The sequence below is a fragment of the Convolutriloba macropyga genome, chromosome 2 (genome assembly GCF_964194025.1).
Source record: "Convolutriloba macropyga chromosome 2, txConMacr16.3, whole genome shotgun sequence".
NCBI lineage: Eukaryota > Metazoa > Xenacoelomorpha > Acoela > Convolutidae > Convolutriloba > Convolutriloba macropyga.
Genome location: NC_134469.1, coordinates 71,461,777 through 71,488,114, shown reverse-complemented (window position 1 = coordinate 71,488,114; position 26,338 = coordinate 71,461,777). Strand labels below are relative to the sequence as shown.

General features: G+C 36.9%; 2 protein-coding genes across 3 annotated transcripts in view; both read right to left on the bottom strand.

Moving 5' to 3' along the window:
- Window positions 1-2,275: 2,275 nt before the first annotated feature.
- LOC142334674 (ubiquitin-fold modifier 1) overlaps window positions 2,276-26,338 on the bottom strand; it is a 286,602-nt gene continuing 262,539 nt past the window's right edge. Inside the window, exons 1-3 of one of the 2 annotated variants that reach the window (XM_075382894.1) lie at window positions 13,798-13,808; window positions 2,974-3,142; window positions 2,276-2,629 (exon numbers count right to left, since the gene is read on the bottom strand). In XM_075382894.1, coding sequence (XP_075239009.1) covers window positions 2,477-2,629; window positions 2,974-3,138 — 318 coding nt within the window. In that variant the 5' untranslated portion in view covers window positions 3,139-3,142; window positions 13,798-13,808 and the 3' untranslated portion in view covers window positions 2,276-2,476. Of the gene's footprint in view, window positions 2,630-2,973; window positions 3,143-13,797; window positions 13,809-26,338 lie in introns of those variants that run through there. The other variant, XM_075382895.1, reaches the window with a different exon arrangement.
- Window positions 23,746-24,438, bottom strand: LOC142334985 (uncharacterized). Its single transcript, XM_075383313.1, has one exon. It carries the CDS (start codon window positions 24,436-24,438, stop codon window positions 23,746-23,748), a length of 693 nt encoding a protein of 230 aa, XP_075239428.1.

Below are 26,338 nucleotides of genomic sequence, written 5' to 3'. Positions count from 1 at the left end.
AGTTGAAGAATGAACTAAATCGCGATTAAACCTGCTTTTATGGTCGTTAATAAAACAACCCTAGCAGAACTATGCAACCATTCTGCCAACTAATTCAACAATATCCATTGAATTCGTCAATGATGTTTATTCGCGGCTGCGTTTCAACCCATAAGTCGCAAAAGTGAGTTAAGTTTAATACGCTGAACAAAAAAGCCTTGAATGCTGCTTGAAAATTTTTTTGATGATCCAAAACATAACCAACGAACGCCAGGCGAAGTGCTCCCAAATGGCGAGCAGTTCATGTCGCCAGTAGCTAGTTGCTTCTTAGGGAGGCTAGCTTAAGCTTAATTGAGGGTGGGGTAAATCGAATAAAAAAGACCAACAGGATTAATATAATTGTAAAGTTTTTTTGACAGAAACTAAAAAAGCCAAGGACAGTCGCCTCTATATTAAAAGTTTTGAAAAAAAAACTTCATTTCATATCATTGAATGACAGAAAAAGTTTTCATTTTCACGAATTTAAACATAGCCGGCAGATTGCCGGAACATAGCCGCGATAGACGCTTGTGGCGTTACATCAATTGAAACAACTATAGAAATAAAATAGACAGATAGACCACCAGTCCTTTAATAGACCACTAGACTTTTTGGGTTAGCTTCGGACTGTCATTTTTATGAGACACATAAGCTCTAAGGAGAAAGCCCTAATAGGGCTTTTCAAAATTAGGATCTTTTCCGTTTGTGCCCCCTCAGCTTAGTGGGCGCATATTATTTGCATCTCCGATGCACGTGCAATATTGGGGGGGGGGGGGGCAAACGGAAAAGATCCCAAAATAAATATTCGAAATCAAAAACTCAAGACTCTAATATTCAAGAATTACGGGCATATGTTTGGCACTATTTAGATGCACACTATTGACCTTTAATAAGTATATGTCCATAAAATTTAAAGTTTCATAAGTGAGCTCAGAAGTCATTTGAGTGAGGTAAGTCATTGAAAAAGTCAATTCCAAGTCTTGGTAAGACGAAACAAAAATCTGTTAGACGAAGTAAAAAAACATAGCAGGAAAAGTCCTGACGTACAATTCAAAGAATTTTCATTGACAAAACAAGAAAACTAGACCTAGAATGGAATATGAGTGAATTGAGAAAACCATTTCTAACAAAATCAGATAAAAAAAACAAAAAAAACATAGAAAATTAATGTCAAAATGCCCCTACCGAGAACAAAAAACCACTAACGAGAAATGTCAATCTGATTCTCACAAAAAAAAACTAGGCCAATAATGAACTATGAATGGAGTGGGAAACCATTTGGAAAAAAAAATCCGATAAAAAAATTGAAAAAAAAAACAGTAAACATCAAAGTGAAATTGCCGCATGTGAACAAACCACTAGCGAGAAAGCGAATTTTTGTTCAAACACCGATTTCTCACTCTACTTTTAAAAAATTAGAGCGAAAAATATCACGCCGCAAAACCACTCGCTTTTTCGCTCCATTTCCTGCTTCGGCGTGACCAAAATCACTACTCCAATTTGACTTCAAAAATCATGAAAATGTGTGAACAGATCTTTAAATTTAGGAGCGCTATAATAGCCGCCTAGAATTGAGGACGCGGCTATTAAAAATTTAGGAGCGCTATATTGAAGCGATTTTTATTGAAGCGAGAAAAACATTTCGGAAACGTTCTGAAAATAATTACTTTAATAGAGTAGCCCGATTCAATAATTCTTTGTCTCAACTTAACAGTTTTGCTAACTATTCACCACACAAAAATCCATGTCAGTTTCGAAGAGAAGTGAAGAACTTTTTGGAAGGGGAGGCGTTGAAAAGATTCAAATATAAAAGTTACCCTTCAGGATGGAAAGTTTTCGAGAAAATTTAATTATTGAAACTTGATTTCTCCCCTAATCTGGGGACTACCAAGCTGGTTGTAACCATGTTTGGTTGAATTCAATATTATTATTATTATTATAATAGCCGCCTAGAATTGAGGATGCGGCTGTTAAAAACTGGTTAAGTCGGTCTGTTCATTGTTAGCACCCAATATACAAACGCTAGACTGTTTTACGTTTCAATTGAATGGAGCCTTCTCAGCATTTTTTTTTTATCACGTTTGAGCACGTGTCATCAGCTCAATTTTCTTTTCCTGTCATTCAATTGATAATGTAGACAAAAGTTTGCATCCGATGGTCGGAATTGGAACTGCAAACGCCTGTCATCGAGCCTATTCGTTAGAAACCTGTGATACTCAGCGCTGGTCTCAGAAAGAATACGGAGTAGAGCACAACATTGAGTTTCAAATTTAAATTCATCATGCCCCAGCTTAAACACCAATATACATTTGCAATCAAATAAATACGTAATTTATTACTTTGACATTGAGCACATTTATCAAGAGCTTAGCTCCGTCATTAGCATTTCTAAAAGCTTAAGTTTCTGATTTACACAAAACAAATTGTCACCAATTTGAGGAAAAGCCTCATCTGTTTTTTAGCTGATCGTAAAACAAGATCCCACTCTGTCCCTCGGAATGAGTCTGAGTTCTGAACCGTGCTTGAGAAATACGTTGCCTGCTGTTTGAGAAGGGTTGATGCCTATGCCATCATTGGTGATGATTGCGCTTGTATCTGCCGGGACTTTGAACTAAAAAATCAATCCAAATCATAAAAAAGAACACAATCTGTTCCGGTTCTCTTTTTTGAGATAAGAAAACACAAGTCAGACACTTGTGGTATTCAACGCATTGAAGCACAACCCAAGACCTGATGCTTCTCTACAATACAATTTGTTATGAATCTAGTCTCCCCTCCCGCACTTTGGCACTGCATGAACTATCAATGTCGGTCGGTCGTTTGGAACCACGTCACCCTCTGAGGCATATGATAGAGAAGATATGATAGCATATGATATGATAGAGGCATATGCGTGTAAATAGAGAAAAATTAAGGCACTTACGCCAAAATATGCGCAAAATGAATAGATCTCACCTCTTCAGCTGCGAACTTCAGAACAGCCGTGAAGGGCGTTCCATCAGGGACACTGAGCACCTTAAACGGTAGCTTTGGATCCGAAGTCAAAGTAATTTTGAAAGTTACTTTGGTAGAAGCACTTGTCGGTTTCGCAGCTCCTGCATCCCCTTCCGCTGCCGCCATTTCTCGGAAATAGATTACGATATTTGAATTTCAGTAAGTGGAGAGCATCTCAAAGTTTCAGGAAAAAGAAAGGTGAAAATAGTAGAATTATAGGATTTAGCAGCATAAAAAATGGGTAGGGGACCCCTTTTTTAGTTTATGAATAAGTTTTCATATTGGGTTGCAGTTTTTGCGCAAGCAAAGAAATCTCTAGGTACATGGGTTGTTTTCGTCATATTCGCCTATGAACGGAAAAGAATGGCACGTGTGACAATGGGTGCAAATAATTGCACCAACTAAGCTGGGGGGGGGGGGGGGACAAATAGAAAAGATCCCAAACGAGAAATCGCAAGAACAGGTCACTGACTCGCAACTTTAGTTGAACTGGATCTAAAGATGTAGCAGCTGGAACTAGATCTAGCAGCGTACAGAAAAGATAGATCCATGTTTCGGGTAGACGTAAAATGATACTTCCTCTTAACGATACGATAAATACGCGACTATGGGGGCCATACAGTGAAAAACTTGAGGAAAACTCTTTAACAGAAACAACCTTCAAATCAGTATACTTCATCTCAGCTTCACCATTAGTAGCAGGTCTGTAAAAGCAATCTAAAAAATTGTATACGGTCCTGAAACAATTGAAAAATTCTCAAAAAGCGGAATGGCCCAGAATATTAAGCAAAGCTGGTAAACCTTTATATAAATAGAAGTTTATTGTGTTCTGATGAGAATGAAACAGCCGACTAAAGCCAAAAGAACTGCCCTCAAAAGAAGTAGGGGGCTAACTCGACTCGAATCCAAGTGAAATTCGACTCGACAACCAGATAGCACACACTGATAATGAAAAAGCAGGTCTTGAAAAAGCCGACCACGCTGACGCTGATCTTGAAAAAAACCGATCTCTTAAACAACTTTCTGAATAACGATTTTCAGGATATAACCTACTTACGTGGTCTGTACAAAAAGCCTTTGAGAAGGTAAACCATTAGCTGCTTCGAGAAATTGTACAAGTCTGGTATACAAAAAGCGAGCCTCAATGGGTCCATTTCTTTTTTTAGTGTACCTCAATGACCTTCCTTACTGTGTTGGTGCTAGGACAATAGATCGAAAGACAAATCGAAAATGAAAATTGGGAAAATGGATCGAAATTTAAATTGTTCAAGTTACGTATTGGCCAATCAGCGTTGCTTTATTATACAGCATATAACATGTTCTGTTGTGATAGATTAATAGCAAGTCCCACGGGCCTCTGAGGCATGACCATGGCTCGCGAGGCATGACCATAATACGGTAATTATATTGCAGCTCGCAAAATAATTCTTTGTTTCAACCAACAATAATAGAGATTAATTTTCGATCTATTATTCCAATTTTTTTGGAATAATTTTTTTGGTCATCGACTGTCATGTCAAGTAACTCTGGATACACCGACAAATTCAAACTCGTCGGAACTAAACCTGTGACACTCACAATTGACTTCACAAGAATTTGGCAGTTGTATAGTAGCCGCCCGTGCGCAATTTTCTATGTCTTTGGCTAATTGAGCGTGGTACTTTCTTAAAATGCAAATTCAGAAGTTAAATTATTAAGTAGATCAATGTGAAATGTTGCTTAAATAAATTAAGTTTTAATCGAGTGGTTAGCTCTGATGGTTAAGTTTGGTGTTCAATGAAAGATATTAATCCTCGATTTGGTCGGTACCCAATGTCAGTTCTATCATCGTGGTAAATTAACAAAGGTCATCAACGATATGTCAGTTTCGTTGATTTGGCTCGAAGCACGAGCGTTGTCTAATCAAAGGTCTATTTTCTTTTCTGGCACCTATCAACCTTGTGTCAGCCATAAATCAGTTAATAAGTCAAGTTTCAATATATATCTTTAACCTTGAAACCCAAAGCTTTTTAGTACATCTGTTTTAAATACGTGTGACACTCATACAGCCCCCCTTTTAACAAGAAGAGTGCACCACTCACTCAAGAGCAAACGATCTTTTCGTTCACAGATCTTGTTATATGAATGCCTTACTAGAAAATTTTGTAGTTTCATATGGACAGTTTAATTATCAGTTTTTGTTTTTCATAACTTTTTCTGCCTCGTCTAGTCCAAATTTGTTGTACGCTTTTCGCGGCGCATCATTTGTCAGAATTTGATGGGCCCGATTGATGGCCTTGCAGAACTCCTTGTCTCCACCAGCGTCAGGGTTCGTCAACAGGCTCATTTTGTGGTAGTGTTTCTTGATCTGATCCTTTGAACTGATACCAACAAAAAATCATATAGCGTTGAAGGTTGGTTCATAATGTTTTTGTTTCAAATCTCAAATAAACACTTCTCCGTGGCCTTTTTTTGACCTTTTCGTTTCTAAGAGTAATTTTTTGTCGGTCAAGGACAGATTTTTTTCGGCATTCGTTGGCCAAATACTGTTTGTAGTGTTCCAGCTGCTCAAGCTCTGACCTCAATTAGTCATTCATTTTCTCCATTTTTTCGATTGCTTTGCCCTTTTTAGCAACTTTGACTTTCAAATCGACCAACTCTTGCTTCAATACCCCAATGGATTGCTCCTATTCAGCTTTTTTGGCTGCTGCTACCTTTAATGTATCTTGTAACGCGTTCAATTTGCCCAATACTTCTTTTGTTGGCTCTATGGTCTGGTTGAAATTGTTATCCAGTTCCTGTCGGAGCTCGACGAGGCCTTTTTGAAGTGTAGATTTAGTAGTCTTCACTTTCTCTGACTGCCAACACTAGTTTTTTAGTTCCACTTCAGTCTGCAGAGCACGCGACCAAAAATTGGCGGATGCCAGAAGTTCTAGCGTAGAATTTCCGAGTCCGCGACAGAAAAGGTTCCACTCGGTACTCTCCCGGGGAAATCTGGGAAATAAATTTCCACAATTCGGGCATGTAGTGCACATTTTCACCATTCTGTCGAATCTCGTTGCACGTTATCTTGAATAAAAAACCCCTTTTTTGCTTCTAAAGTTTATCGATTTTTTCAATCGAGAACTCAAGATTTTCCTGTTTTTTATATTTTTGGTCTTGAAATTGAAACGTTCCCGTTTTTTTAGTCTTGAACTCAAGACAAATTTGTTTGGTCGTCAACTCGAGACTTTCTCGTTTTTTGGTGTTGAACTCAAGACAATTTTTTTTGGTCTCGAACGCGAAGTTTCCTTTCTATTTTGTTCTTGAACCCAAGACAATTTTTTTGGGTCTCGAACTCGAGACGTTCCTCTTTTTTGGTTTTGAACTCAAGACAACTTTTTTTCTCTGTGTTTATTTTTCTTCTCTTTTAAATTAACTGACTTTTTTATGGACTCTTTTTCTTCATTCATTTTTTTGGGTTTTTGCTCTTGGCCTTCATTTAATAATTTGAATAATCGATTATTCATAGGTGTTGCGGTTACGGAGTCAAGATTCTAAAAAAGTTGTTGCCAAGACGCTCCATTAATAACTAATCCTATATAGATGAACAAATTTGGAAAATTCTCCACAAATTGAAAAATGAGGTAGACTGCTAAGACTGACAAAGCAATGATCTTCGGTTTTAGTCAAATCTATAGGCTTTCGGTTTTTAAATTCCAAAAATTTGTTATTTCATTTGCTAGAAAATTTTCCTGCTAAAACTGGTCGTTCCTGCGAATAAAATTTTCATGACTGTATTTTCAAACCGAATCTCGGATTGCTCCCCAACTGATATTTCCTTTACTATTCTGGCGAATTATTCGAGCAATTTGACTTCGTTTTACGTATGATGTGGAGAAAAGGCTGCGATGCAGGTTTTCATCACTTACATTTAGTTTACTATTCATCGACCACTGATATATCTCATGATTGAGTTTCTTCAGCGTTTCTCCATATCGTTGATAACTGCCTTCTTGTAATCTGACAATATTTGGGGACAGCGGGTTGCATGCAGCCATTGTATAATAATGATACAAAATTGTTGTAATAGGGTTCATATATCTAGTAGAGGAAAGACACTCTACTAACACAGGAACTTCTTCTATGCAAAAAGGAGGTTTAGTTTTTGTTGCTACCATCTTGTTAAATTTTAAACATGTAAAACAGATCCTGCTCTTTCAACGTGAGTTCCTTTCTCAATGAGTGTTAATGGTAGACTATCAATTTGTTTTGATAATTCCATCATTGTTTGAATTATCAATCGTTGAATTGCGCATTGGAGTGTTCTAACTTTCATAAAAATTTTTCTTTCTCTTTGAGAAATTCGAAAATAAAGGTGTCAATAACACATGAAAAAACATTTGCAGGATTATTTTAAGATTCTAAGATTTTAAGATTTCAATTCTGAACTTTCCTCAGAGTAAAAAACACCTGGGACTCCGGTTATTTTCACCGGCTGTCCACACACGCTAATTGCCTTTTCTTCTAAGAGTTCTAATGCGAAATCTTTATATTTCTCTTTGTGAAAATTTTGTCCGCTGATAAAAGTGATCTTTTTGCAGGGTCCTCCTTATTAAAGTACTTGATCGCTTGACATTTTTGCTCATCTTGATTTAGGAAATTACATATCTTTGTGTTTCTTTTATGAGTTAAAAATCAATTTACTAGGTCGTCCTCAAAAAATGTGGTTTTTATTAAAACAGTTTTCGAGAAACATGAGGCTCCGACTATGCTCTTCAACATAAATGGTTTCGCCGGCTTGTCGTAAAACTTTTTCAGTTACCGACCTGTTGACTTTCAAGGTACTTTCTCCAAAATCTGTATGGCAAAATTTTTGTTCGGGCAAATGTTCTTACAAGTTCCCTCATTTAAAGGGTATATTGATTTTAGTAGAATTGAACTTTCTTTGAGAAAAACGATATGGTCATATATGTTGCTTTTGTTAAGTGCAGACACTGTATAGGCCGCTTCATACATGCAATATTTTAATTTCATCCCAAGTTGAAGCTCAGCATATATCAAACTACTTTTTTCTATTGTTCTCGATACTCAAATTTTTGTTATCACATTTTGTACTGTGATCTAGGGAAGAGATCTTTGTTGATACGATATTGTCCAGATCATAACAAAATAACTCGATACAAGGTGATTGAGAAGCGAAAATGGATAGCAATGCCAGATACATAGTGATACTCCATCAAACGATGCTACGGACAAACTGGCCTTTCTTTGCAATTCCATTATTTCCTCTGAATTTTTTTGTTAGAAAAACATCATTGTTTCTTTCTAAAGTTTCCTGAATTAAAAACATCATCAGTATACTGACTGCTAAAGTACTTATCATCTTGATCGGTAAAGTAATTCTTTAATTTCGCAGGCACCGGTTTTAATCAGCTGTTAGACTTTGTAGCTATTTTTGTTGCCTTGGGAAAACTATTAATCTTTTCTTCAGTACTCTTCTTTTTAATACTAGATTCCTGTGGTTTTTTTTCTGATCTTGGAATTTTTGTTTATGCTGTTTTTTTTACAGGGTACTCTGTAGGTTTCAATGAGTTTGCTCCCTCGGCAAATTTGTCTGCCTTCTTTTGCCATTGAGAGGACTCTTGCTCTGATTCTTCAGCTTCATTCTCAGACGTGCCATTTATAACATTTAGTGAATGGCTAGCATCCTCATCTTCAGATAAATTTTTTGTGTTTAGATTATTTTCACTGTGTGTGGATGATTCCTTTGCCACCTTAGGCTCCTTATGTTTTTTGCAGTCGGTCATAATGGACCTTAATTACTCTCCTCATCATTTTTCTTCCACCGTGAAATTCAAATCGTTTAGAATTTCAACTTCTGTGTATGGTCTTCTATAGAAAGAAATAAAATTTCTTGTTGGGCCCTTTTTCACTGTTGGGTTGAAAACTATCGCTTCTTCTCCAACTTAATAGCTTGATCCATACCTACTGCGATCATAATAGGTCATCTGACATTCTTGTTCGACATCAATAAATTCTCGCGTCAACTGATGGGTATCCTGTAGTTTTTGTTTCATTGTGAAAACATAGTCACCTGGTGTTGAATACATTGCGGTCCGTGGTGTGCTATAAATGCATTCTATAGTCAGTGACAGTAGAAAACCCAGCACCACATACGCTGAGTTGCATTTGGTTACACTATAAATTGATGATCGATAGGCCGTCATCGCTTAGGGTAGAAATTTGGTCCACTCTTCACTCATTTTGATATTCACCTATGTAATTGGAGAGACATCCTTCTATTGTTCGATTTGTTCTTTCAATCGTCGTATTCTCTTGTGGATGGTAGGATGTTGTTGATGTCCTCTGAAATCCTATTTCACTTCAAAGACTACGAAATAATTCTGACATAAAGTAAACCTTGGTCACTGTGTAGGTTGACTGGGCAGCCGAACTTCATTATCCAGTGTTCAACAAACGCTCTCGACATGGTTTTTGCCTCTTGATTGGGAAAAACTTTGGCTTCATGCCACTTACTGAATTGATCACCGAATGTACTTGGTTTGCTGAGACTCGGGAATTGGTCCCATGATATCAAGAGATACTTGCCAAAATGGATGACTAGGCTTCCATTTTGTGAGTGAATGCCGAGGTTTATGCTCAGTGGCTTTACTTTTTAGGCTCACGTCACAGCTTTCTATCCAGTTTCTTACGTCCTTTCTTATACACGTCCAATAAAAACTCTCACAAGCCTTTTGGTATGTTTTCTCAACTCCAAAGTGAACTGCGCCAGGAGAGTCAAGCAACAGATCAAGCTTTCTGGACACTCTCTCCCACGGTACAAGCATTAGGTAAACAGTCTCAAAGTTGGGTTCTATTTGGTGTTTACGATTCAAAATCCTGTCTATGAGACAAAATTTTGTATACTGAACGCAGTATTTCCATAACTCCTTTGATGCTCCATTTTTCATTTGCCCTGGTTCCGGTCTTTTTTTGTTTGGTACCCAGGAGTATACTTCTTTGAGTAGTTGGTCATTTTACTACGAAACTTGCAGTTCCACTCTCTTCAGTTTGCCTATCTGCCAACCTCGACGACCATAATCGGTATTGTCTTGGTATGCTTCCATCGCAATAGCGTTAACAAAAAACTGTTTGTACGCCATCTTCGGTGTTTATTCGCGACAAACAGTCAGCGTATTTGGTTTTTTTGCCTGTTTTATGCTTTATGTCAAAGTTAAATTGCCCAAGTTTCTCTATCCATCTTTCAACCATACCGTCTGGTTCTTTAAAACTATGGAGACAGATAAGAGCCCGGTGGTCCGTTATAATTGAAAAGTAGCCGACGTTTGCTCAGAGCTTTGGAAGCATATGAAATAACTCTAAAGATTGCTCCAATTCTTGTCAGAGAAGCGTCCGTAGTTAATGTATACGGATCCCTATGATTTGGATATCCTAAAACTGGGGCTTCCAAAAACTTCTTTTTTAACTTGGTTACCGCACTTTTGCAGTCTGTATTCCATTCAAATTCTTTGACTTATTCAGTAAATTGTGAAGAAGTTCAGCTGTTTTTCCGGAACCCGGAATAAATTCTCAATAATAGCCTAAAAATCCTAGAAAGGCCCTGACGTTTTTCAGGGAGGATGGTTCTTTCATTCTTTGTACCGCTCTTACTTTCTGTGGGTCAACCTCAACTCCAGGGTCGGATATATTGTGGCCCAAGAACTTGACACGCTTTTGGAAAAAATTGAATTCTGATCCCTTAATCCTTAATCCAATCACCGCTAAACGTTGGAAAACCATTTCTAATCGTTTCAGATGTTCATGGAATTTTCCTCCGAAAACGGTAACGTCATCTAGATACACTAGAGCAATTACGTAATAGAGGCCAGCAAGAATTAACTCATTCAGGTTTTGAAATGCTCCCGGTGCAGACGCTAGTCCGATAGAAAGTATTTTCCAATTATACATGCCCAGAGGCTTTATAAAAGCTGTTAAATTCTGACTCATTTCTTCGAGCGCCCTCTGAATGTATTCCGATAAGAGGTCTAGGATCAAGAAGTACATGTTTCCCTCCAGTCAATCAATAACCTCGTTAATTAGTAGTAAGGGCCAGCATGTTTTCTCTCTTTGTTTGTTCAGACCACAATAGTCTACAACCAAGCAATAGGTTCCATCATTTTTTGGTTTATGTAATGATGGTGCTGCCCAATCGGAATGTGTTAGTTCAACTATGTCGTCTCCTTCCAAGTCTCCAACAATTTTTATATGGCTGTTCTTTTCTCAAAGCTCATGCTGCTTCATGTACGTCTGAATGGCACAGCATCCTTTTTTAATTTTATTTTATGATAAAATAGGTCGGAAAATCCAATATCATTCGATTTTCACGAAAAATTTAATTCATGTTTTGTGCAAAATGACAAATTTTTCTCTTTTCCTCACATGACAAGCTCATTGAACTTGCGTTTACTTGCTTCTCAAAACCAAACTCATCTCTATGTTTTGTATTACTGTCAGCGTCATGTTGTTGTATCTTTGAAATTTTTCAATGTTTTCTGCATATGCGTTTCAAGCATATTTGCAAAACTTCTTTTTTTCTAATGTAGGTTCAGAACCCAAACCCATACAACATCATCAACCATGTCACTCAGCGATCTCTCTATTAATAATGTGATTTGTCTTCAATCTCTTTAATGGACTCGACTATATTTTCTTTTTATTGTGTTTTATTTCGTTCTTCATCATCAATTTTGCACTTCAGGAAACCTTCGCAGCAACGAGGTTAACCGTCATCCTCTGCAGCAATCAAAAACATATTCTTATCACTTCGTTGTGATGGGGACAATTGTAATCTTTTCCCATTTTTGCCGCAAAGGGGTTTGTTTTTCCTGGGGTTTAAAAAAGAGTCAAAATTATATAAGAAATCTATGCCCAATAAACAAAGCGTTATCTCTATTTTGGCCACAAGAAACTCAACTGTTATCTCAGATGTATCTTTAGGAAATTGGATTTGAATAGCTGTCGATCCCTTTACAGGCATGTTTCCATTGTTGGCAGCTAATATATTTTTATTTCACACTCTGATCTGGCTCGATTCTCCCAGTTGCTGGTAAAGTGGGTCGCTTAAAAGATTAACACTACTTCCACTATCAATTAAGGCCATTATCAATTTGACCTATTTCATTATTTTGGCGAAAAAGGCCTCCACTGAGCTGTTTCCTCCACGCAAATATTTCACATAGCTAGCTGAAAATGAAGCCCTGCCGTCTTCAGCTGGTTCTCGTTTAAATACGGGAAATTTCATTTGAAATTATTTGGACTCCCACATTCAAAAAAATTCTTTCATTCCTTGGATGCACAAGTTCGCTGACCGCATCGGCGACATTTTTCCATCTCAAAATTCACCGCTGTCTTTGACTGCTCGGCACAATTCTCGTGCGAGCGATCTGTGCTTCTGTTCTCGCCTCCTGGTGTTGGCAATCGCGCTCTACTGTCGTAATTGGTTCGTCAATCATCAACGCTGATCCTGTTATAGCTATTACAGTTTTTATTCTATGTCCGGTTTAACTTCCGCGGAGAAACTCTTGTGACCTCGCTCCTTGCGATGAAAACTTTTGATGATCTTGCCTGTTAGGTTGGTTAATCGGTACTAAATCTATGATTGAATTAACTAAGTGAGTGTTTTTTATTTCGACTGAATGGCAGAAAACCGCGGCTCATTATCCTCCACCTCAATTCTCGTGACTGCTTCAATATGTAGTGCTCTTTCTAAAACTTTGTCTTAAGTCATATCCGCGTCACCTAAGTCTTTCTCAGGTGGAGTCGCACCTGACTATTTTCTATGCATTCGAGGAATCCCCTCAGAATGAGATATTCCCCTATCTCATTAGACTCTTGAGGGTACGCGTTTAAGGCTAAAGATTGCAAATGACCGAGCAAAGCTGTTTTGTTTTTCAACTGGCTGCTGGACTCTCCTATCTAGCTTCCCCCTAAAAACTACAGGTTTCTCATTATAATGTTGTCTGAAAACTTTTACGGTCTCATTATATCTCTTCCTATTGTCCTCTGAAAGTGTACGATAGAAATCAGTAGCCGATTTTTGTAGCCTTAATTTAAAATAATGCGCCGTTCATCAATTTCGGTTTCGTCTCCGTTTACGGTGTCTTTTCTTCGTCACTTCTGAAGTTGTGACAAGAGCTCATAGTGTTTAACATAACATTCAAAATCATTTAAACCTGCAAAAGGCTCCGGTAACAGCGTTTTTGAGGAGTGCCGTGCAATCCGTGTTTTTTATTTAAAAGCTGCTGTTATTCAAAATATTTCATTAATTATGTTCGAAACTACTTTTTAACACTCTAACTCAGCAGCCTAAAATCTTATTGACACTTTTTTTAAAAAAAAAGTAAAAAAAACACGGGTTCAAAGTTGTATTTTAAGTCAAATTGTGTGGAATGCAAATGCAATTGATTTTGAAGGCTATTTTATTATCGAAAAGACATGTAAGAACCGAATTACCCTTTTCGAAATTTTTGGGAGTGCTCACTTGATTGTTCGAAGATGGCAGTGTTCCTTGTAGAATCCCGACACCAGTTCAAAATTTATGTTTCGTGTCGTGATGCTAAGACGTTAGACTCGTGTTGAAGGTTGATTTTCAAACAAAAAATTTAGATCTTTTTTAGAAATTAGTACAACGCTCAATATTATTGGGTGCTGGTTTTCGATTTACTTTTAATCTATGTCGCCACTATAATAGCCGGCTGTGCGTAATACTCTATGTCTCTGACTAATTGAGCGTGGATCTTGCTTAAAATGAAAATTCAGAAAGTAATTTAATAAGTAGATCAACGTGAAGAAATGTTGGTTTAAATAAATTAAGTTTTAATCGAGTGGTTAGCTCTGATGGTAAGTTCGGTTTTCAATGAATGAATTTAAGCTTCGTTTTTGTTGGTACCCAATATCATATCTATAATCACGGTAAATTAACCAGGTCAACAAAGATATGTCAGTATCGTTGATTTGGCTCGAAGCCCGAACTCTGTCTAATAAAAACTCTATTTTCTTTTTTGACACCTATAACCTTGTGTCAGCTATAACTAAGGTAATATATCAAGTTTTAAACTAAGTGTTTAACCTTGAAACCCAAGGTTTTTTAGTACATCTTTTTAATATAAGTGTGACACTCACAGTTGTCTGAGAATAACTACATGTCTTTTAATTGCTCGCAAAATAATAACTTCGGAGAATACATTACCGGACTATCAGGTGAATGATCTGCGCTTAATGAACGATCTGCGAATAATCTTAGTTGGACAGAACATTAAATAAGTTGATATCAAAATCACTCAAAGCCCACTTCAGGTTGAAGCGAAACTTATTAAACCCAGGTTGTGGTGCCATCCGGAAGTGACCCCTGATCAGACCGTGCCAGACGAAAGTTACCTCTGATCAGACCCTCCCAGACCAAAGTATCCTCTGATCAGACTAAAGTGCGCTCGAAACACCGTGTGCGCTCTAAGTGCGCTCGAAACTGTCTCTGATCAGACCTTCCCAGACGGAAAGGACCTCTGATCAGACCATAATCAGACCATTGTCCAGACGATTGTGCGACCATGGCCCAGTTCAAATCCAGACCATTGTCCAGACGATTGTGCGCTCGAAATCACCTCACAGCACGAATTTTATTATAATATATTCATTTCATACAAAATGATGTTTGCATTATTATATTCATCTAAAAAAAGACCATTCTAAAAGTATTATTGCTAAAGAAAAGATAACCCAACTGCTGAGTAAAAAATTATTTAGTATACATTAGTGCATATTTCCAACTCAATGGATAAATTTGACAGTTTTCCATATAAAACGTCGTATTCTACAGTTAAACAAAGTTTCCTTGTAAGGGGACTGACATGTTCAATCAGTTGGACCCCTTTGATTCTGATCAAAGACATCAGACTCTAGATGTGTCTGTGATCAGAATGCTGCTTTTTGTGGCCTCTTGACATAGCCGACATCTCTCTGTAAAAAAAACAAAAAATAAAAAAAAATTCCGCTCGAATTGGTCTCTGATCAGAGTAATGTGCGCTTGAATCCGCCTCTGATCAGACCATTCCCATCCTGAAGTGACTTCTGATCATACCATCCCCAGACCAAAGTGACCTCTGATCATACCATCAACAGACCGAAGTGACCTCTGATCATACCATCCCCAGACCGAAGTGACCTCTGATCATACTATTGTGCGCTGGAACCAAATCCCAGACCCTGTAATTTTGGTCTGGGAACACACCGTGTGCGTTGGACTTGGTCTGATCAGAGGTCACTTCCGGATGGCACCTCAACCTGGGAACCCTAATCTACTGAAAAAAGAAACGGAATCACAAGTTAAGTAGTGCCTATTATTAGCTATGCAACTTCTAAAAGCCGAAAAAAATCTGACTTCATTGTATTTGAAAGAGTCAACACAAAGCAGTTAGATGGCTTTTTGGCAACTAAAATTCTAGTCATAAAAATGCTCAGTTAAAACGTTGCCTCCAATCAATATCATTTTACCAAAAAATTTATGCAATTTTCGTGTTTGCCAAAATAGAAATCTGCAACAAAGTGGAATGACAAAATGACAATCCAGATCGTTATTTGCATACTAGCACATTCAAGTTTGAGATGCCACAGTTTTAGATTGAGAAATTGCGAACCTGACTTCGGGACCAGAGAAATTCAACCAAATATATGAATTGGTTTCTTCAAATGTGACATCCTCTTTGATAAACATTACATAAAGCACCTTTCACCACTCTACCACTATTTTTCTTAAAAAGAAGTGTTTTTTAACAAAAAAGGATTCCTGCACATGCCAAAAATTATGCGATTGATCAAACTTCAAAGAATTGAAAAAACTGAAATTGAAGTTTAGACAAAAAATGACATCTTTTTGTTCCAAATTGACCCACCGGATGGTCTTCTTCTCCAAAAGCCTCTATTATTTTTATCTTTGGTAAGACTTTTAGTCTGAATATTTGTACTATTTTTTTAATTTTATTGAATTTATTAATTATTAGATTTATTTTTATTATTAACATTATTATTATTTTTTTATTATTAGTATTATTATCAATATTATTGTTTTTTTATTATAATAATTTTTTAATATAAAGTTTTTTGTTTTAATTACTATTTTTTTGTTAATATTATTGTTTTTAAAATTATCATATTTATTATTATTTCAATTATTACTTATTCCTATTATTATTATTATTATTATTATTATTATTATTATTATTATTATTATTATTATTATTATTATTATTATTATTATTATTATTATTATTATTATTATTATTATTATTATTATTATTATTATTATTATTATTATTGTCGTGTAGAATAACTCAAGATAGCAAAAGAGCAAGTTCGAAGCTTGAATTATCAACTCTTTCTTGTTTTGCTTTAGGCAGAACTGCAGTTCAGCTTTCACGCTCTACGTGAATTAGACTAAGTACCAGTTGGCACTTGTGGTAACAATGTGTAACAAAGCTGTCACTCAAGTTTACAAATGGTTGTCACCTATTGGTGAAACTCAACATTAATATAGCAACAAAAGGAATATGAGTTCATTCCATCAGGAATATATATATATATGTAATATAGTTTATCAGTGTTTATATTATTAGTTGCGATGCTTGGTTATCAGCTCTGTGGGTGGATCCGCCACCACACTTCCCCTTGATGATTTGATTTTTGATTTTAATCAAAAATCTTGTTTAGGGCTTCTATGTCCGCTGTGTTGAGCGACGATATTGAACTTGTTCCTGAGTACTCGTCCTCTTCTTCCTCCGTATGGATGTTTTCTCGTTCAGTGTTCGTATCTTGGCGTTCCTCTGGTGGGTCTACTGATCCTTTGTTTGGTTGGACTGGTGAGTTTATTTTGTCTTTTTGTAGTGTTGATGTAGTGTTGATGCTTATGCTTGAACCAGTTGGTTGCGTTGTATGTTTGTCGATGTTTTGTTGTTGCGTGACTTCGCTGTTACCAATGTGTTGTGGTGGTTGTTTGTTGTCGATGGTTTGTCGTGCTTTTGTGTTATCTCCAATTGGTGTGGATGTTGAGGCTGGGATAATCGTTATGATTTGTTCTTCTTCAGGTTCTGTAGTCGCCTTTTTCGGTGAATTTGTAATTTTCTTTATTATCTTGTCTATTTTCGCTTCTCTTTTAGATGGGCTGTCGTCCTTGTTTTTGGGTTGTGCGTACATAAATGCGTTAGGATTGTTGGATGTAAGGATTTGTAGTGGGCTGTCTTGTGATGAGTCTGATGCGAGATTGATTATTTGCGCTGAATTGTCTCGCTGTAGTTTTTTCATGTCCAGTTGGATAAGTGGTGATCTTGCTTTGTCCTTTTGGCGTTGTTTCGCTTTTTCCAATTTCGTTTGTGCGAGAGCTGCCTCTTTTGAACGTATTTCAAATTCTTTATTGGGTTTGTGTGCACGTTTCGTTGGGGCCGTTCCTTTTCGTCTGGGCTGCTTGGGGGCTTTTGCTGGTTGGGTCCTTTGTGAGCCGCTCGGGCCGGGTTGGTCCTTCTGTAGGTTGCTCTCTCCTGCCCTGCTTGGTCCCGGTTGGTCCATATGGAATTGTGATTCGGGAGCGTGATCGGTTAGTTTCTTTCTGAGTTGGTTCTTTTGGTTCTTCTTTTCTGTTAACAAAAATTCTTTTATTTTTTCTTGGTTTCTATTGTATTCTCGTACAGTTTTGCATGCTACGAAGTGCATTAGTCGTGGTTTTGTTTCGTTAATTATAGCTAGATCGTTTTTTCTTACTACAACGTTTTTGCGGTTGTGTGTGTCTAGTGTTATTGTTGTTGGAGAATAATTTGTAATTGTACCGTCTGGTATTATGTTCCATAATGGTTTAAGTGTGCCTCGAGGCTCTTGTGATCTACGTGCTAGTGTTTTTCGTGCTACTTGCTTTTTTGTTTTTGTGATGGTGGTGGTTTTGTCCCCGAAGGTTAGTGTAAGTTTATCTGGTATAATTTTAATAGGTGATGTGTGCTTACGTTTCACTGCTTTTTTTTCACATTTTGTAGTGTGGAGTTGTCTGAGGCAGAATCTTCGTCCGGGGTGTCTTCATTGAATCTGATGTCAAGTTCGGGTTCCGAGTCGGTCTCGATGTTCCAGATGGATTCTGCGTTCAGCATTGGTTGTTTGAGGCCTCTCCTTTTGTCTAAATAGAAATTTTTTATGTTTTTTTATGACATGTTGTTTTGTGATGGTTTTGTTGTTATGTTTGAAAGTTGTGTATTAGCTTTTCTTCCGAAGTGTGCTGTGTATGGTGTTGTTTTTGTTGTTAGGTTTGGGATTAGTTTGATTTCTTGTATTATTTCTGCTACTTTGTCTGCGAGTGTTACTTGTGACCAGTTGGTGTCGCTATTTATCGCTGATAGGCGTCTTTTAATTGTTTGTATTAGGCGCTCTATCATTCCCGTGGCTCTGTGGTCTCCCACTGGAGCTAGTATTAATTTTATGATGTTGTTTTTACAGAATATTTCGAATTGTCGAGACTTAAATGCTTGTGCTTGGTCGCACCTTATGTTTCTGGGGATCCCGTGGAATTTTATGTACTGATTGAGATAACTGATGGCGGTCTCCGCGTCGCAATTATGGTATACTTTTGCGTGGGGTATCTCGAGTATCTATCTACTGATGCTAGTATATATGATTCTTTGTAGTGTTCATCAGTTATTGGGCCGGCAAAGTCCAATTGGACTTCTTCATTAGGTTCTACTAGTGCTGGTAGTTCTGATATTTTATTTTTGGGTATGAGTGGTTTTAGATTCTTACCTGTCTTTATGCACGATTGGCAATTTTGACGATTTCCCGGTGTATTCGCGGGAACCAAATGAGGTTTGCTAGGTGCATCATCCCGGTTTGTCCTGGATGCTTTCTGTGTATGGCGTTCATTATTGGTTTTCGTAGCTGTGTTGGTATGAACAGTTTACTGTCGTATAGGATGCATCCCGTTGGTGTCACCCCAAGGTCGCGTTTCAATGAATGCCAGTACCGGCTAAAACGTTTCAGTGTTGTCCAGTCTTTGTCCTGTACTATCTGCAATAGGCTTCGGCTCTGGGGATCTGCTCTGGTGGCCTCTGCAATGAATTCCTCTCCTAGGACTTTGTGTAAATTCTTGAGGTACTCTGGCAGCTGTTCGTTGTTTGTATTTGCGAATGGGATGAAGTGTTGTTTAGTATTGAGTGGGGTGCGTCCTAGTCCTGTGTTGTTTGTTTCCTCTGTCTGTGTTGCTATTGTGTTTGTGTTTGATTCTGTGGGATTGTGTGGTGTGTCCATCTTCTTTTTGTTTTGTGCTCTTGGTCGTTTTGTTATGGGTATGTTGTTTGTGTCCAGATCTGGTCTTCTTCTTGTTGTGATGTATACTTTAGATGTAGATGGATTTTGTGTAATTTGTTTTGAACGATAATGGTTGTGTTGTTTTGAATTGTTAATTTGAAAGTTTGTTAATAAAGAAGGCTTAATAAGTAGCGACTGATTGTTAGCGTTAATTTGGCAAAAAGCGTGTTGCTTTTGTTCGTTCCGATTGGAATGGTTTTTGACGTCATTGTATGCTCTAGTTTTTCGAGCATTCTGATTGGCTAATTTTCTTTGTTGCGTTAACAGAGCGTATTTTAGCGATTTTATTATATTTATGACGTGGTTTTCATTCATGTTCTCACCAGTTGGGATGGCGGCTTAAATAGTCCGCGAATCCCATATCCTTTCCTGCGATATGTTCGACTTTGAAGTGGAATGGTAATAATCTGTCGACCCACCTTGTCAGTCGGCTTTGATACGTTTTATTTCCTCTATTATTTTTTAATGCGGATAATAATGCTTGGTGGTCTGTTTGAAGGGTAAAGTGTGATCCATACAAGTAGTATTTAAAATGTTCCAAAGACCAAACGACTGGTAATAGTTCGAGTTCGTTTATACTGTATCGTTGTTCATTTTTGTTTAAGAACCTACTGGCGTATGCGATTGGATGCCAATTATTGTTTTCTTTTTGCTCTAGGCATGCCCCTAATCCTTCTTTGCTAGCGTCGCATTTGACTCGCGTTTCATTGTTTATGTTGAAGTGTTTTTGTTCTATTATGTTTTTGATTGCATTTTTTATGTTTTCGAATGCGGCTGAATGTTTTTCGTTCCATTCCAGTTTTTTTTTTGATGTTGCTGATGATAGTAGTGGTCTTATTGGTGCTGATAGTGTTGCCAATTTTGGTATGAATTTGATTAGGTGTTGAATGCTACCCATGAATGATCGTAGTTGTTTGGGTGTTTTAGGGTTATCCAGTTGGATAATTGCGTCCGTTTTTCTTTTGGTTGGCGTTATTCCTTCGGCGTTTATTTTGTAACCTAACCAAGTGATCTCGTTTAGGCCGAATTCGCATTTGCGTAGACTAATTGCTAGGTTTTCTTCATTTAGTCTATTTAGTGTTTTATCAATTTCCTTTTCATGTTTTTCTATTGTGCCTTTTGTAATAACTATTATGTCATCTAAAAATACGTTTGTTGAGTCTAGTCCGTCTAGCGTTGTGTCCATCATTTTTTGGAAGGTTGCTGGTAGGTCTGTTAAGCCATAGAATCCATTTAGAAACTTGTATGTGCCTGTAGCGTTGCCTCCTAATATGTTGAAGTTACAGTGTTTTTGTGTCTCCGGGTGGAGAGGTAACTGGCTTTATGCGTATTTTAGATCAATTTTGCTGAAATATAATTGTCCTTCTTGTGTTTTTATTTCTGATATCTTCAAACTTATTTTGTCCATTAGGTGGTCTATGCTTTGCATTTGGTATTTGTTTTTGTGTATTGCGTCGTTTAATATCTTTGAGTCTAGTGCAATTTTAATTGATTGATCTGATTTTACTGTGATGACCACTGGACTTATGAAGTGTTCGTCCAAGCATTTTGTTAGTTTTTGGATCTGTTTTTCGTCAATTAATTTTTTGAGTTCTCTCTCGACTTTTTCTGTTAGGTGTAACGGGATTCTTCGTCCTTTGTGTTGTGTCGGGTGGAATTCTTTTTTAAATGTTGATTTTGCCACGTGGTTTTTTGATCTTCCCAAACGTGTACATAGGTGGGGGTATTTATTGAATATCCATTTGGTTATTCGTTGATGTGTGTTTGTTATGTTGAATAAATTATTCTCACCTTTATTTGTTGTTGTCATTGTTAGGCGTAGGCCGAGTTGGTCCATGATGTCTCTCCCCATGATGTTGATGGTATTGTTGTTGACCAGTAGTATTGTGCAACTTTTGGCGGTGGATGACCCTGATGTGATATCCACTTGGATGATGCCAATTATATTGATTTTGTTGTTATTGAAGCATCTGAATTCTCCAATTGATTTGTTCGGCTGTTTGATGGTTGGCTTTCCATTAGCCCGTAATCTCTGTGCTGTGTCTATGTTCATGAAGCTACGTGGGCTTCCTGTATCTGCCAACCAGTATATTTGTTGGTTGTTTGTTTTTGTTTTTATCCAAAATTCTCCTCTGTCTGTTTTGTTTACATCTGATACTTTCTCATTTGTGAAGTTTATCGTTTTGATGAAGTTGACGTTTTAACAGTCCTCCAACATCTCTCTTTATAACACGTCGATTCTGGGTCGATTGTTTCTTCTGTTTCTGTTTGTTCTTCCGTTTCTGTTTCTTCGTTGATGTTCCTTATTTTGTGTTGTGGATTTCTTTGTGCCAGTTGGTTGTATTTGTTTTGGGTTTTTAGTCCTGTACCCATTGATTGTGATCTTTGTTGTTGTCTTAATGTGTTACGTGGTGGCATCTCTGATCTGCAGAGTTTTGCGAAATGTCCAATCTTCTTGCATATTCTGCAGGCTTCGTTTTTCGCGGGACATGTGTTTAGATGTCCACGAAGGAATTTGTTTCCGCATCTCCTGCAATTTTGTATTTGTCCTGTTTGTGGGGTTGGTAGTATCGGTACTCTATTTTGTCTCTTAATGTACTGTATTTTCTCGAACCATGGGTTGTCGTTGTATGTAGATGAGTGTGGTGATTGTGAGTTGTGCATTTTCTGTTGGTTAACTTGTCCTCGTTCTCTTGCTAGTGCATAGTTTAATGTTTCACTGGGTGTTCTGTCTTCTGATAGTAAGTCCATTTGGATTTGTTGATTACGCATTCCTTGGATGAATATGCTTTTCACCATGCTTTCTTCGAGATGTTCCCAATTGCATAATGCTGCATGCTTTTTTATTCGCGAGTGAAATACTTCGAGTGATTCTCCTTCTTTTTGTTGACATCTGAAAAACTGAAATCTGTCAAATGTTTCGTTTCTTGTTTGTGTGAATGATTCCTTTAATTGCTCAACTAGTGCATCTGTGGTGCATTTTTGTAGGTCCGTGTGTGGAAATCTTTGATGGAATATGTTTGTGGCTTGAGCTCCTAGAGATAGATAGATTAAGCTTTTTGCTTTATTGTCTGCGTCATCCCATGGGATATTATCTACCATTGGTCCTTTGTCTTCGATTGCTTTGCAATCGTTTTGCCAGTCTGTTCTTCTTTTTTGATTACGTTGTTCACGTTGCCTTCTTTCGGCCGTGGTTTCATCTGCTTGTGCTGGTTCATAATGTGGTTGTGCTGGATAATCTAAGTCCTCGATTTCTGGTTTGGGTTGTAGTAGCTTTTCTACTTGAATATTGTCCTTTACCATGATCGCTAGTTTCACAGTTGATATCCATTTGTCCCAGTCTAGTTCTGGTTGGTGACCTTTGTCCCAAAAGAAGTTAACTCCAAGTGGGGATCTTGTCATTACTGACTGCGCCATGTCGTGTAGAATAACTCAAGATAGCAAAAGAGCAAGTTCGAAGCTTGAATTATCAACTCTTTCTTGTTTTGCTTTAGGCAGATCTGCAGTTCAGCTTTCACGCTCTACGTGAATTAGACTAAGTACCAGTTGGCACTTGTGGTAACAATGTGTAACAAAGCTGTCACTCAAGTTTACAAATGGTTGTCACCTATTGGTGAAACTCAACATTAATATAGCAACAAAAGGAATATGAGTTCATTCCATCAGGAATATATATATATATATATGTAATATGGTTTATCAGTGTTTATATTATTAGTTGCGATACTTGGTTATCAGCTCTGTGGGTGGATCCGCCACCACAATTATTATTATTATTATTATTATTATTATTATCATTATTATTATTATTATTATTATTATTATTATTATTATCATTATTATTATTATTATTTTTACTAGCAGGCCCGTTTTCCATATAACCTTGAAACAAATAGTTTCAAATCTGTTCCAATATAGAATTCCAAATCTGTTCCGAGGAGGCATTCAAAATAAAAAACAACCTCATGTATTTTGCTCTACACCACCAACATTGGCATATGTTCTTGAGTACACTACACCGCATGGACGTAGATAAAACAAAATTTAAGTTGTTGTCGAGAGCCTTGCAATCGTGACAAACTCTGAAGACAAAGAACCACAACGTCAAAAAGTGAAAAAACGGTATTACTTCTTCTATATGCTGTACCAACAATGCGTCACCAAAAACATTAATGGGGATATCTCAGAAAAGGAAAGTGGACATATGTGAAATCTAAGCTCAAAACAAAAGCTACTAATAAAACACCTTGGGAGAAGATTGAAAAAGTCAATATCACAAGGCTCACTTTCAGATTTAAAGAGGTAATAAACAAAAACAATTTTTAGCTGAGATGAAATAATATTTGCTTCGAAGTGACAGATCATTTACATCACCCATAAGCATCACTTTAGAAAGTTCATAAAGTGAGAACTCAGTATAATCAGGCACAGTCGGTCAAGCACCTCGTCAAAAACTACGTTTCTTGTTGACAAAGTCTCCGGTAACTCATCATCAGGCGGCACATAGAACCTGATGATATTCGGGTCGTTGATACGAGAAGCCGTTGTGTAGAGCTGACCGTGGGAAAACACGGGTACTTCGAGCCAAACAGCCACTCCTGAGAGAGTTTGACCCTGAACTTTATTAATAGTGAGAGAGAAAGCCGGCTTCAGCGGAAACTGCCTTCGTTTCCATTTTAAAGGAACACTTGCAGTCTCATCTACCACAAGACTGATTCGTGGTATTAGCATTGTCTCTGTACTTTCTCGATTAGCAAAATGGACAGCTACAAGCCGCTTATTCAGAACTGCTTTAACAATCAGGCGGACACCGTTACAGAGACCTGACTTGGGACACAAATTTTGCAATAAAATAACTGGCTTGTCGGTCTTCAAATTCAGAATATGATCCAGAAGGCCAGGAACCAAAAGCCTGTTAAAAAACTCAACAGGATATCTGCAATCGTCTTCAGAATCAAAAACAGAATGCACACTGTAGCAAACAGTACTTTCACCGGAGAATAAATTCGTACATACGCTGTTAGTTTCAATTGCTGCCAAATTTGTTACCACAAGAATACAACTGTCATTACTCATTTTACCGAGCTGAAACAGAAAGAACTCATCGTATGAAAAAGTTTCAAAAATAGATAAGAGGAACAGCTTACACTCAGATCAGCTCCAAAAACCCAATGAATCATTCGTCGAATACACACAGCCCGCTGCTCTGAGTCTATAATCTCAGACTTATTGGCGGGTAAAACTGCAGCTGTTGTGCTTCCCAACCTTCACATGCCATGGATCATATTCTTTGACCACAGCGGATGAACAATTAAGTAGGCGCAGATTTTCGTCGAGCGAGAACTTCTCAAACAATCTGTACAGACATGACCTCTTCAAACAGCAATTAACTATCTCTGCTCTATTACCTCCTTTTACAACGGGTAGTATTTGCCTAAACATCAAATTGGATACTATCTCAGAAACAAAAAGAAACGTGAGGCTAGCTTCATCTGAAGTCACCAGAAAGTACAAGAATTTTACCACCAAAAGGCCGGTCATTGTTCATAATGTCCCTCAAACTTCTGTCTAAAGCCTCTAGAAGAAAGCGATGTGCCATGGGCGCCTCGTCCCAAACAATAACAACACATTGTGGAATCAACCGAGCTAAATTTGTTTGGACAGAAATATCCAGAACTGAATGCTCGAGAACAGTTAAAGGCGCCTTGAAACGAGAATGAAAAGTGCGACCGTTGGATAACTGTGTAGCTGCAATTCCACTGGTTGCCACTGCTAAAGCGGGGGTTATCTCAGAACCCGATGATCTGGCAAAGGCCAGTATTGCGTTCAGCAGATAAGTTTTCCCATTTCCACCCCTTGCGTTTACGAAAGCAAGCACCTGATAACCATTATTATTATTATAATTATTATTATTATTATTATTATTATTATTATTATTATTATTATTATTATTTTCATTATTACTATTATTATTATTATTATTATTATTTTTATCATTATTATTATTATTATTATTATTATTTTATTAATAATATTTTTATTATTATTTTTTTTATTATTATTATTATTATTTTTATTATTAATACCATTATATCCACTACAAGGATACAATGTCATCTCGTGTACAAAATATCCAAGCAAGCGTGAGAGACAAACTGTTCCTTTTATCTAAAAAACGTCAATTTTGCCATTTTCGTTTTTGAGTTGGAGAGTATAGAAATTTTTTGGGCCTAGGAATAGTCACAAGATTGCTGATTTGGCCTTGTGCTTTCCCATTAATGCCATTTTTAATAATATTTTAACCGTTCGACATTTTTAATCATTGTGGCAATAGTGTGAAAAAACTAAGGAAAAATAATACGGCAAAAACTTCAGGCCCGTACTACTTTCCTTTAGAAAAAAATGTATTTTCAAAACCATCAGTTCAGTTGTTTGATGTGTTTTTAATGATACCGCTGCAATTCCGGGCTTTCGTTTTTTTTTGTTAATATTATTGTTTTTAAAATTATCATATTTATTAATATTTCAATTATTACTTTTCCTATTATTATTATTATTATTATTATTATCATTATTATTATTATTATTATTATTATTATTATTGTTATTATTATTATTATTATTATTATTTTTATTATTATTATTATTATTATTATTATTATTATTATTATTATTAATATTATTATTATTATTACTAGCAGGCTCGTTTTCCATATAACCTTGAAACAAATAGTTTCAAATCTGTTCCAATATAGAATTCCAAATCTGTTCCGAGGAGGCATTCAAAATAAAAAACAACCTCATGTATTTTGCTCTACACCACCAACATTGGCATATGTTCTTGAGTACACTACACCGCATGGACGTAGATAAAACAAAATTTAAGTTGTAGTCGAGAGCCTTGCAATGGTGACAAACTCTGAAGACAAAGAACCACAACGTCAAAAAGTGAAAAAAACGGTATTACTTCTTCTAT